The sequence below is a fragment of the Abramis brama genome, assembly GCF_963993115.1.
Source record: "Abramis brama genome assembly, chromosome: 18".
Classification (NCBI taxonomy): Eukaryota; Metazoa; Chordata; class Actinopteri; order Cypriniformes; family Leuciscidae; genus Abramis; species Abramis brama.
The window spans coordinates 2,453,531-2,465,657 of record NC_139980.1 but is presented as its reverse complement, the minus strand read 5'-3'; the positions used below and the strand labels follow the sequence as shown (position 1 = coordinate 2,465,657).

The window sequence follows — 12,127 nt, the reverse complement described above, 5'->3', positions numbered from 1 at the left end:
TTCTTGGTTTTCCTCTCTGTGTTTTCCATGATTTCGCAATCGATGAATATTAACTTGTGGGCGTTTCACGGACTATTTATGGGCAACTATGGGCGTGACATGAAGCCGCAAAAGCTGCGCAACATTCAGAATTGATTGTGATTTATTAAGGGAAAACTGCGTAAGATGTGCGTGCGCACGGTTTTATAAATCCGAATATTTCTGTGCGTACGCACGTCCTATGTTTCATCCGTACGTCACTTCTGACACAAATCCTACGCAAAGTTTTATAAATGAGGCCCCAGGTCCGGATTTCTTGCGGAACGGCTACGGCCATGACTGACAGCTGAAGTCACGAGGACCCACGAGATCTCGCGAATTCACATATGATCACGCGATATAACTGCTGAATTGCTGCGGAGCTCTCCGGCATCCGGCAAAAATAGAATCTCTGCGAATCTGCTCTGGAGGGCTGCGGATCGCCAGAGTCGGAACACAGCCGTTCCGCAGTCAGTGAAAATACACACATTGACTTTAATGGAAACCTATTGACTCTGCCGCCGTTCCGGAGCGGATCGGATCGAAATTAGGGGTAAAGCCGCCTTTCCACTGCGCACGACATTCGCATTCGATTGTCGCATTTCACCCCCTGGTGTCAGTCGCAAGGAACTTTGAAATTGGTTGTGAAGCAACCGTTACCCTCGGCTATTCACAATGGTAAAATTAATGCTTTTAATGAATATAATGCATGCATGAATATATCCACACAAAACGAATGACCCTCAATACATCTAATATAAAAAACAGTCGATTTTATAGAGCTAATCAATATAAATATTGATTTAATAATGATACAAATATTTTTTCAGCCATTATTATTAATAACCGTCATTTTGCAGGAATAGCGTTTACAATAAAGTATTAAAATATTGGCAATTCTAGCTTCGCGCTCATAGTTTTGATTAGAATACATCACATCCGGTCTAGCCGCAGAAGTTCAGATATTTCAACGCATCCGAAGCTCAAATCGGATCCGAAATTTCCGCATACGCATATGATCGGAACTCCCCGCAGCTCCCGTACGACTCTCCATTGGAAATGAATGACTTCCGGTCCGACGGCTGTCGTTTGTCGTTTGCAGTGGAAAGGCGGCTTAAGTGGCCGGGCAATATGCTAATGTTTCATCTTGACGTCACAACGAAACAGCTTATGACTGTTTGAAAAAGGATTCATTTAATTGACTCAGAGTCGACTCTTACTTTTGAAAGACAATACCTTTATATACGGTGCACTTTCAGATTTAAAACTTTGCAGGATGTTTTCATTCACTTAGAGCTGTTACACACTACATGAAAGGTCATTTTCAAAAATCCATAATAGGGGCACTTTAATGGAAACTGGTTAGTAATAAGTGAAGCTGGTAATGCTGTTTGTGGAGATGTTTAATCCTCCTCTGCTGAGATTTTGAGATATCTAAAGTGCCCCATTATGAATATTTTAAAATGACCTTTCATGTCGTGTGTAACAGCTCTAAGTGAATAAAGACATCCTGCAAAGTTTTAAATCTGAAAGTGCACCGTATATAAAGTTATTGTATTTCAAAAGTAAGATTCGACTCTGAGTACACCTACGGTGTAGGAGGCCTCAGGACAGCTGACGTTGTTATGGCAATGGGCGTTTTTGTTTTTTGACGCGCGCGCTGTACATGGTAAACCAATCACAACAGACTAAGCTGTATGGCCAATCAGAGCAGAGTAGCTCGCAGAAAGGAGGGATTTAGAGAGATTTATTCATCTGATGAGTCGTTTGAGAATCATTGAAAAATGTGCAAATGTATATAATGAGAAAATGAAACAGTTTTTTGACCTTTGATGCACGTAAACCTGTTGTAGGAGACTACAAAACAACATTAGGAAACTTTAAAATAGCACAATAAGGGCACTTTAATGTCTTTTATCTTCAGTTGATTTCATCTAAGGCTGTGTCTGAAGTTTGTGGTTCTTGTGTTTCTCTTTCCTTTAGGGATTTTGCTTGTTTTTTATCAGCTGTCTTCAGTGATGCTCAATCATCACTCAATTATATTTATGTATATTTGTGGACATCTCAGGTTAAACTTCATGACATTACCTTTATTTAAGGGATAAGGCCAGTTTTTTTCAGTGGTCTGAATGTCTGTATTTTTAAGAAAATTTCTAAGGCTCGTTTTATATAAAAATTGTGAAATCATTATTAAATTTGACTGCATTTTCTCTGTAAAAACACATATATTTTTACTGTGCATTTATTTTGCTTGTTATGTTGTAGCCTAATACATTTGTTCTCTGATAGTGGATACTTTGCAAAGTTTGCCATTATTGTTTCATATGTTTTTGTAGTGTGAAATCTCTATTAAAAACAAACGTCTGAAAAGCAGGACCAGGCAGCTGAATTGATATTCAGCTAAATTGATATTATTTCTATGTGAACATATGTTGATATTATTACAATGTGAATATTTTCTTTTACCTGCAGCATTTCTTGTATTATTCCATAAAAAAATAATGCCAATTGTGATATCATGGTGATAGCTCTCTCGCAATAAGCGCTTTTCTGGTCTGCATGTAGCTTGTGAGAGTAGCCTACTAGTCTACCCAATCTGGCAACCCTGGGAAGCACTTTTGTGTGTTTTCCCACATGTGGGAGTCGCATGAAATTGGACACTTTCTTGAGTGCGAAGGACGCTTGACGATGGATTGAGGCAAGAATATATTTGCTCTGTACACAGAATTGACAGAAAAACGTTACGCAGATCTGGTGTCCGTGTAGCGCGACAACAAAAAACAAAATAGTTTTAAGCTGACGGATCTTTGCTCTGCTCAGTCTCCACCAGTGAGAGCATCAGCTTGAACAAGAACCTGCGGCTTTCAGCACCCACTTGACTCCGGTAATGATACAAACAGCTTTTTTCTTCTGATGATGATGTAGTTCAGAGCTGACAGGTCGATTTGAGACAGTATAAGATTGTAGAATGTTTTCATGTACATTTTGTATTTATCAGCAGCTGTCTACTGTTTTATTCTCGGTATTGTGGAATTGTATTTTCCTGCCTTGTCTGCCTAAAAGTGGTTGCGATCAAAAAAGTTTCTATATTTTTGTTGTCATACAATCATTTACTGCAAGTCTCATGTCTACTATGCTATTCTACAGCAGATTTGTATTTATTGTCTTGTATATTGGAATGTCACCACTTACAGTCAGATTAAGACTAAAACGGTATTTGTGAAGATGTATTGAGGGTTGTAAGCAGTGCATGCACCTTGGCAATCTTTGGTTTAACTTAATTCAATTGTGGAGAGTTATTCCATTTTTTTTATTTATCTAAAATTACCAAAGTATCTCAACCGAATCTTTCAGGTTACTAGCCACAGCACACAATGGAATCATAAATGTAACGTTTTCTACTAAGTAATGTATGGGATGGGCAAGGCATGGCAGTGTACTGGTTTTTGCGCAATAATTGCTCATTAAAGGGACATACATTATGTTACCATCCTCAACCTTAGCACAAGGCATATATTTACCCTATAACATAGTATAACATAGTTAAGTGAAGTCATTTATCATCATTAATGATAAACCTGTCCTCTTTTTGAAGTTGTTGTGACGATGATGAAAATGTTAACAATTGTGTCATGTTAATTGTGTTATTCATTGTGTTATTTTGCTTTTGGAAACAGAATGCTGCACCAAAAAAAAAAGTATGCAACTTCTCATATAAGATGCAGTCTGCAATGTAAAGAGACAAATATTGGAGACAGATGTGGGAACTGAAAAAGTGAAAAGGTTTGCAGAGCAGAGAGGTTTGCTCTCTCTCTTTTTTTTTTTTTTTGTCTCCATTATCCAGTAGATTTACAGTAATCTGAGTTGCATAGCAGCCACATGAGCTCACAGTGCTGTCCACGCTTTGTGCCAAACTGTCAGTGTGCACTTGTGTAATCAGAGAGACCAGATAGAGTGCTTTTTAATTACATTTTTAAACTGGGCTCTGTTTGTTTTGTAAGAAGTAAATGGTGGTTACAATGACCATTCAGACAGAAGTATTCTTCAAACTTTGACTTTTGTGTGAGCTTTATCCTCATGGAAGCCATGCAGTGATGGAGAATAGTCCAGTTCTCTGGCTTTGGTGGAATTTTTTTCGTTACATTAAGTTACAATATTCAATATAGAAGACTCCTGATCATAATTCTTAATCACCTTAACCTTGCAGTTTCCCACATCTGGGAATTAAGATTGTGATAATGTTTAAACAACTTTATCAACACTTCTAATGATGCACCAAGCATTTTTTTTACTAGCAAATTGGTTGATTCCAATATCAAAACTATTCTGAAGACAGTCAGTTCCCTTCAGAGATACATTCATATAAACCCCCACCCCCAATACAATATTTATATTTTTCTTCCTAGATTTCGAGCACAGCGGACAGTGAGATTGCTGTGCCTTGTGCAATATTTTCTCTCCTCTTTGCGTCCGTCTTCAGCGTCTCCTGTCTTTGGCCCGTGTTAACGTCCTGTTTACAGACTTTGTAATATTTCCACACAAACCATTTCTAAACATTTCGTTTTTATAAATTACCTGTGAGGGTCAGTGAAGCCATACTCATTCCGATGACCTTAATAAATGCTAAATATAAAACTACAGTTGTTAAATAAAAATGCACCTAATTGACTAGACATAATCTTTATTGACTAATGCAAAAAAAAATTAATGAGCAATTCCAATGTGTGCTTGTCATGTGAGATACCTATCCACACCTAAAATAAAATATTCCTAAGAAAATAGTAATAAAGTAAAACAAATAATTACACTTATTCTTTTAGCAGGTGCTTTTATTCAAAGTGACAACTTATACAAATGAGGGACAATGATAACCATCTTATTCCTAAATGACAGCGATTCGGCTCTATGTCTGTTAAACCTTTGACAAGTACGATCACAGTGAACATTCAGATCTGATCCGGAGAGAGCAGTTGTCATGTATGAAACAGCTTCACAAACAGTCTTTTCAAACACACAGTATTATTATTTTTGTCATACAATAATTCAGATTATTGCAGAAGTACTGGGATAAAAGTTTATAGTTCAGATATAAACACTGATGTCAACAGTAGCTAGGACTAAATCACCTTTTGAAAGTAATTTTCTGTTGTTAAAAATGTTACTTTCTGTAAGTGGTAATTAGGCATTTTTTCATTCATTTTTTCCATACTGTATAGTATATATAATTTTAACGTGGTGTAGATCACATGTAAACCAAAATCAGATGCTTCTTTATGTGTGATTTTGTACCTTTGTTGATGATCTCTATGTAATAATTACCATTTTCATTGTAGGACACTGTTATTTATGAGAAAGTCAAATGGTACAAACAGTTCTTAAAGTGTAAAGAGGGCCAAATTGTATTCATTTCATTGAATACAATTGTTCATTTCATTGATTAGTTTGTTTGGGTATTTAAGCTCTGCGTTTCTTTCAGTTTTTTATCTGTTCTCGGTGGTTGTTCTGTTTCAGTTTTTGTAAGTCTAAGTATCCTGAGTATGTTGTTTTTTAGAGTTTTGTTAATAAAATCAAAATCTGCTGCAATTAGATCTTTTTCTCATCTTTATTTGCCACTGACAACAGCTTGTTCTGTCCTTGAATAATTTATTTTGTACCATTTGTTTGCCATTTTTGCAGTGGGTTGTGAATGGAGAACAAGGCAATGTATCTGACCACCAACAGTGAAGATAGGGATAACAGCTCATTTTATGAGGAGGGCTACGATGGGATGAATCTATCAAAACTCAACCTATGTGAAGAAGGTTTGTATCTTCTTTACTATTTCTTTATTACCTGCACTGCACACCATCAATCACAGAGTTATTTATGAAATAAACATCTTCTTTGACTGTGTCTACCTCTCTTTGTACAGTTTGTTTATCCGACATCTTTCCATTTTGCTTTTGATCAAGACAGGTCCTTTCTGTCATATTGTCCCTGAAGATCTCAAAATTCGTCACTCAAATTCTTGAGAAACCTCAATCAGTCCCTGCTATATTTGCTAATTACAGACCAATTTGTATTGTCCTACTTCTCACCAAAGTTTTAGAAAATGTAGTAGCCTCACAGCTGCAGTCTCTCTAACACTGTGTCACAACCAGATGCGATGCGATGAGATTTCAGCTACAAGCAGGTTGTCTGTCCACAGAAAACGTGATCACGGCCAATCAGAAGAGCGTGTGGGCGGAGTCTCTTTGCAAGCGCACTGCACTCATAACCAATTGGATAAATGTATAATCAAATTATTTTAACATTATTAAAATATGTACTGAGTGACTTCACTGAATACACTTGACTGTTCACATTGCGTTTGAGTTGATTGTTTGAACCTTTTTGTTTCCTTTAATCCTAAAATCTGAGGTGAATGATCCATAGTCGCTTTCAGTATAAATTAGAGCTGTCAACGTTAAAATGTTAATGCATGCGATTAATTCAAAATTCTTAACACATTGAAATAATTTAACGCAAATACATTCCTGAAGCTTGTGAAATTGCGTCATTGCCGTAATTTACATCACGCTGTTAGATGAAATTTCAATTCTAACCCTTTAACCCAATTTCGCTTCTCTGTTTGCAATCAGATCATTTTAAGCAATTAAACTCTGGGTAAGTTTTCAGTCCAATTATCCAGTAAGCGTATTCATTCAGTCAGCCCAAAACAGCGATAATGTAAAGAAAACCAAGCTGATTACAACAGAGATGGCAGACAGAGAGACTCACATTGCGTTTTCAGTGAATTATTAATTCCAGTGTGTTTCGTTAAAACATGAGCGTTGTCATATTATGTGATTGTTTCTGAAGAGCACGGGCCCTCATGCATCTCACTGTGTGAAATACAGACTGAACAGAAGGTCAAAACATCCCACCGCTGTATGGCCAGATGATACGCAAACTACATTTCTCAGCTAAAGCAAAAAAATGTTTCACTAGTAAAGTTTTGATGGATGAGGCTTGGAGAAAATACCTACAGTTTTGTAAGAATCACCCTGATGGTTTCCTTTGCTGGATATAGCAAATGGTGACAAAATTAATATGTTAAACAAGATAAATGATGTATGCATAATTTCATGACAAGTGTGACAAAAGGGTGCGATGTTATTTAAAAAAATTATTGACAGCCTTACTATAAATTATATTCAAACTCACATTAGACACTTTTAACATTGAATAAACATTGAATAAAGCACATAATCAGTACCTAGATTATCACTGTCATACTTTAGATGTTGTTGTTCCAGCTGCAATAGAAATGGAAACCATTTCTAAATTAGAATCGTTGCGTGTTGCTGCCATGCCTGATTAGGAGAAAAAATCGATATATATTATCGAGCCTGGTTAGGACGCAGTGTTAGAATAAAGAAAACCCTTTTAGCATTGGCAGCTGGGTTATAAAATAAATGAGGCACACTAAATTGTAGATTTTTTGTTTTTGATTGTTTTATTTTTGCTTAACTGCTTTAAAATGTTTTTTTTTGTTGTTGTTGTTGTTGCTTTTAGATAGAAAAAAAAATAAGAAAATGACTACACATGCATAAAGACAATGTAAATATAATTTCACGCACCTATCACAATTTATCAAGAGCACCTATCAAGAGCACAATTTAATGGTGATCAGTCTCTACCCTCTGTAATTACGGTAGGTGCTACATTTTCAGCAGGAGCAGTTATTATTATGTAAATTACGTCTCTACGATGATTGGTTGATATTACAAGGTAGGCTAGCCTATTATGCCAATGTATTTTTCTCAAAACTCTAACCACTAAAAGCGAAACACTCAACGGTGATTGTCTATTTTTTTTTTTTTTTTACCAATGGAGGCAAAAGTCTCCGGCTATGGATTTTGCCTACTCCTCCCCTTCTCTATGCCCTTAGATTCGCTAAAAGCTGCAGTCCGTAACTTTTTTGGGTTAAAAATTATCCAAAATCATTTTTTGAGCAAGGACATAACCAGCCAGTGTTCAAAACTCTCTGCTTGCCGTAGCTCGATTCAAAACGGTAAGCTTGTAATAATGTTTTTAATTCCAGTGGTACTGGTGGATTTCCGCGGGAAATTCGAACATGTCTTTGTGTCATTACGTCACATCTGTACACATAAAGAAGGAGTTTCGGCTAGTAGGCTATATTGCGTGTGAGGATGTTGGAGGTGGAGATTTATAGCCTTTTCTCACAGCATTTGATATAATTAAAATGATCAATTTGATGGCGGATCCAGAAAGGTTCAAACGACAATCACCAGTGACAACTGGAGATTTACCCGTTGTAAAATGCAAAAGACTTCGGACTTCGGAGTGGCTGCAGAAATAAAGAGACTGCAACCGGCCCATGTGAAAACAAGTATAAATATATAAATATCGGAAGGGCATAAAATGTAGTCACGCAATGCTGATGTTGTTAACATTAACAATTTGAGAACAAAGTATAATTTGCACGGTTTGATGTGTAATGATAAGCGATGATAAGAGAGGATGTTACTTACTTGTTCAGTTGACATTTTCTGGTGAAAATTCTCATGTTGCTCATACTTCCAAAAAGTAGAATCTGTGATTCCAAATGACAGTATCCACACCGGCGCGGTGACTGACTCCTCCTCAAAAACACATTCTCCTCAAAACATTGGATTCATCTGCGCTGTGCCAAGCCGAGGCACAACCCATGTAAAGTTGATAATTCCGCGAATAACTGCAATTTCAGATTTTGAACGAGATGCCGACAAAGAGGAATAACTACAGACTGCAGCTTTAAGCATAGTTTTCAGAACGATTGTAATTACATTGGCAGGAAAAAGCAGTGGTGGTTCACACTTCAGTAATATTTTATGGTCTTACAATGGTGAAATTGCAAACAACATATACACATTATGAGACATTAAATTAAATGAATAATTAGACATTTTATTAACATTAAATCGTTCTCCCGTTTTCCACCTCAAAATCTTGAGTAGGCTGTGGTTTTGTCCAGTTTATAGCACTTTTTGTGACACTCTTTCTCATGAAAGCTCCTTGGCAGTCTTGCCTGTCTTGGTACTATACTTTCCTGGATCATGTTTTAATTCTTGGATTACCATTACTTCATCTCCATTTTACACAGCAAAATCCCCAGTGTTAAATTAACACTCCTCGGTGTACATACAGTGAGGAAAATAAGTATTTGAACACCCTGCTATTTTGCAAGTTCTCCCACTTGGAAATCATGGAGGGGTCTGAAATTGTCATCATAGGTGCATGTCCACTGTGAGAGACATAATCTAAAAAAAAAATCCAGAAATCACAATATATGATTTTTTAACTATTTATTTGTATGATACAGCTGCAAATAAGTATTTGAACACCTGTCTATCAGCTAGAATTCTGACCCTCAAAGACTTGTTAGTCTGCCTTTAAAATGTCCACCTCCACTCCATTTATTATCCTAAATTAGATGCACCTGTTTGAGGTCGTTAGCTGCATAAAGACACCTGTCCACCCCATACAATCAGTAAGAATCCAACTACTAACATGGCCAAGACCAAAGAGCTGTCCAAAGACACTAGAGACAAAATTGTACACCTCCACAAGGCTGGAAAGGGCTACGGGGAAATTGCCAAGCAGCTTGGTGAAAAAAGGTCCACTGTTGGAGCAATCATTAGAAAATGGAAGAAGCTAAACATGACTGTGAATCTCCCTCGGAATCTCCTGGGGCTCCATGCAAGATCTCACCTCGTGGGGTCTCAATGATCCTAAGAAAGGTGAGAAATCAGCCCAGAACTACACGGGAGGAGCTGGTCAATGACCTGAAAAGAGCTGGGACCACCGTTTCCAAGGTTACTGTTGGTAATACACTAAGACGTCATGGTTTGAAATCATGCATGGCACGGAAGGTTCCCCTGCTTAAACCAGCACATGTCAAGGCCCGTCTTAAGTTTGCCAATGACCATTTGGATGATCCAGAGGAGTCATGGGAGAAAGTCATGTGGTCAGATGAGACCAAAATAGAACTTTTTGGTCATAATTCCACTAAACGTGTTTGGAGGAAGAAGAATGATGAGTACCATCCCAAGAACACCATCCCTACTGTGAAGCATGGGGGTGGTAGCATCATGCTTTGGGGATGTTTTTCTGCACATGGGACAGGGCGACTGCACTGTATTAAGGAGAGGATGACCGGGGCCATGTATTGCGAGATTTTGGGGAACAACCTCCTTCCCTCAGTTAGAGCATTGAAGATGGGTCGAGGCTGGGTCTTCCAACATGACAATGACCCGAAGCACACAGCCAGGATAACCAAGGAGTGGCTCTGTAAGAAGCATATCAAGGTTCTGGCGTGGCCTAGCCAGTCTCCAGACCTAAACCCAATAGAGAATCTTTGGAGGGAGCTCAAACTCCGTGTTTCTCAGCGACAGCCCAGAAACCTGACTGATCTAGAGAAGATCTGTGTGGAGGAGTGGGCCAAAATCCCTCCTGCAGTGTGTGCAAACCTGGTGAAAAACTACAGGAAACGTTTGACCTCTGTAATTGCAAACAAAGGCTACTGTACCAAATATTAACATTGATTTTCTCAGGTGTTCAAATACTTATTTGCAGCTGTATCATACAAATAAATAGTTAAAAAATCATACATTGTGATTTCTGGATTTTTTTTTTAGATTATGTCTCTCACAGTGGACATGCACCTACGATGACAATTTCAGACCCCTCCATGATTTCCAAGTGGGAGAACTTGCAAAATAGCAGGGTGTTCAAATACTTATTTTCCTCACTGTATGTGTCCACACTACAGGATGTTAAAATTAACACTGAAGCAGTGTTGAAGTTAATGAGATAATTAAGTGATTAATTAAGTGATGATTGGCCATTAGTGGTGACACCTGATGTTAATAAGCAGAATCATTGACGGAAAGAGAAACAACAAGAACAGAAAAAAGAGGAACACAAGAACTACTGACTTTGAGTCATTACACATTGTTGCACTTAATATTACCAATTTTAATTTATTTCTGTCATACATCTACAAAAGTTCTTGAAATTCAACAGAAGTTTAGACGGTACTGTTTTATGAATTTTTCGTTTCAAGTCACCATTATGGTGGTCAGTGCTTGCTTTAGTTGGGCTCTTGACCCTTTTCATTTTTTAATGTTAGTTTTTCTCTGACTGTTTCAACATTGTGTTTATAAAGCACATTTGTTATTGCAAGAGAAAACATGATCTGCTCACAATACGTTTTGATGATAATGACATTATAATCATGTAGTGACCAGATTCCCTGATGTCATTCAGAGTCTACATCTTTGACTATATGCTTGATGTCTCAATTTGGTATTGGTGATTGTAGTCATGAGATTCTGCAGTTTGAGATCCAAAAGCAATATGAACAACTTTGAAAATACTTTGTGCACAGAAGTTATTGTGTTTAAACACACAGACATCAATAATCAGCGTATGAATCTCAGCAATGGTGACAATAAACAAAGTACTGACAAACAGATCAACTATGAACATCACCAAACAAGCTACTAAAGTCACAACAAAACAATAGCAAAATAAAAGCAAACAGGAAAAAACAATGAAAATTACAGGACAATTCAGCTGCATAATTTATTCACGCTGCAATGCATGATGTGAGCCAGGGATGCGTTCTGATTGGTGGCTCCCATCATGCACTGCAACATGAAGCATTTGTGTGATTGTCACCATTGTTGAGATTCATATGTAGATTATTGATGTCTGTGTGTGATTTTAAAACCTTCAATTCATTAAAACATTGCTGGAAGTAGCTACTGTAGTGAAAAATTAATAAAGCATTTGGATCAGTTTATAATGCTGGGTGAGATCAGTGAATTAGGCCACTAGTAATTTTATCATCAACATAAAACTTAACTTGATCACAGAACAACTGCAACAGATGGTCTGTACAATCAAATCAGGCTTTTAATGCTTACGGGAAACACAGCCCAGGTTATAGTTTCTCTTGCCACAACAAATGTGCTTTATAAACACAGAGGTGGAGCAGACAGAAAAAAGCTAATGTTAAAAAGGAAAGGGTCAAGAGCCCAACTAAAGCAAACACTGATCGCCATAATGGTGACATGAAACG

General features: G+C 37.4%; 1 protein-coding gene across 4 annotated transcripts in view; it reads left to right on the top strand.

The window, feature by feature from the left end:
• Positions 1–2,626: 2,626 nt before the first annotated feature.
• scara5 (scavenger receptor class A, member 5 (putative)) overlaps positions 2,627–12,127 on the top strand; it is a 45,089-nt gene continuing 35,588 nt past the window's right edge. The window contains exons 1-3 of one of the 4 annotated variants that reach the window (XM_084091708.1): positions 2,686–2,902; positions 3,696–3,801; positions 5,695–5,819. In XM_084091708.1, the coding sequence (XP_083947834.1) occupies positions 5,705–5,819 (115 nt within the window). In that variant the 5' untranslated portion in view covers positions 2,686–2,902; positions 3,696–3,801; positions 5,695–5,704. Of the gene's footprint in view, positions 2,903–3,695; positions 3,802–5,694; positions 5,820–12,127 lie in introns of all 4 variants that reach the window. The other 3 variants (XM_084091707.1, XM_084091710.1, XM_084091709.1) reach the window with 3 other exon arrangements.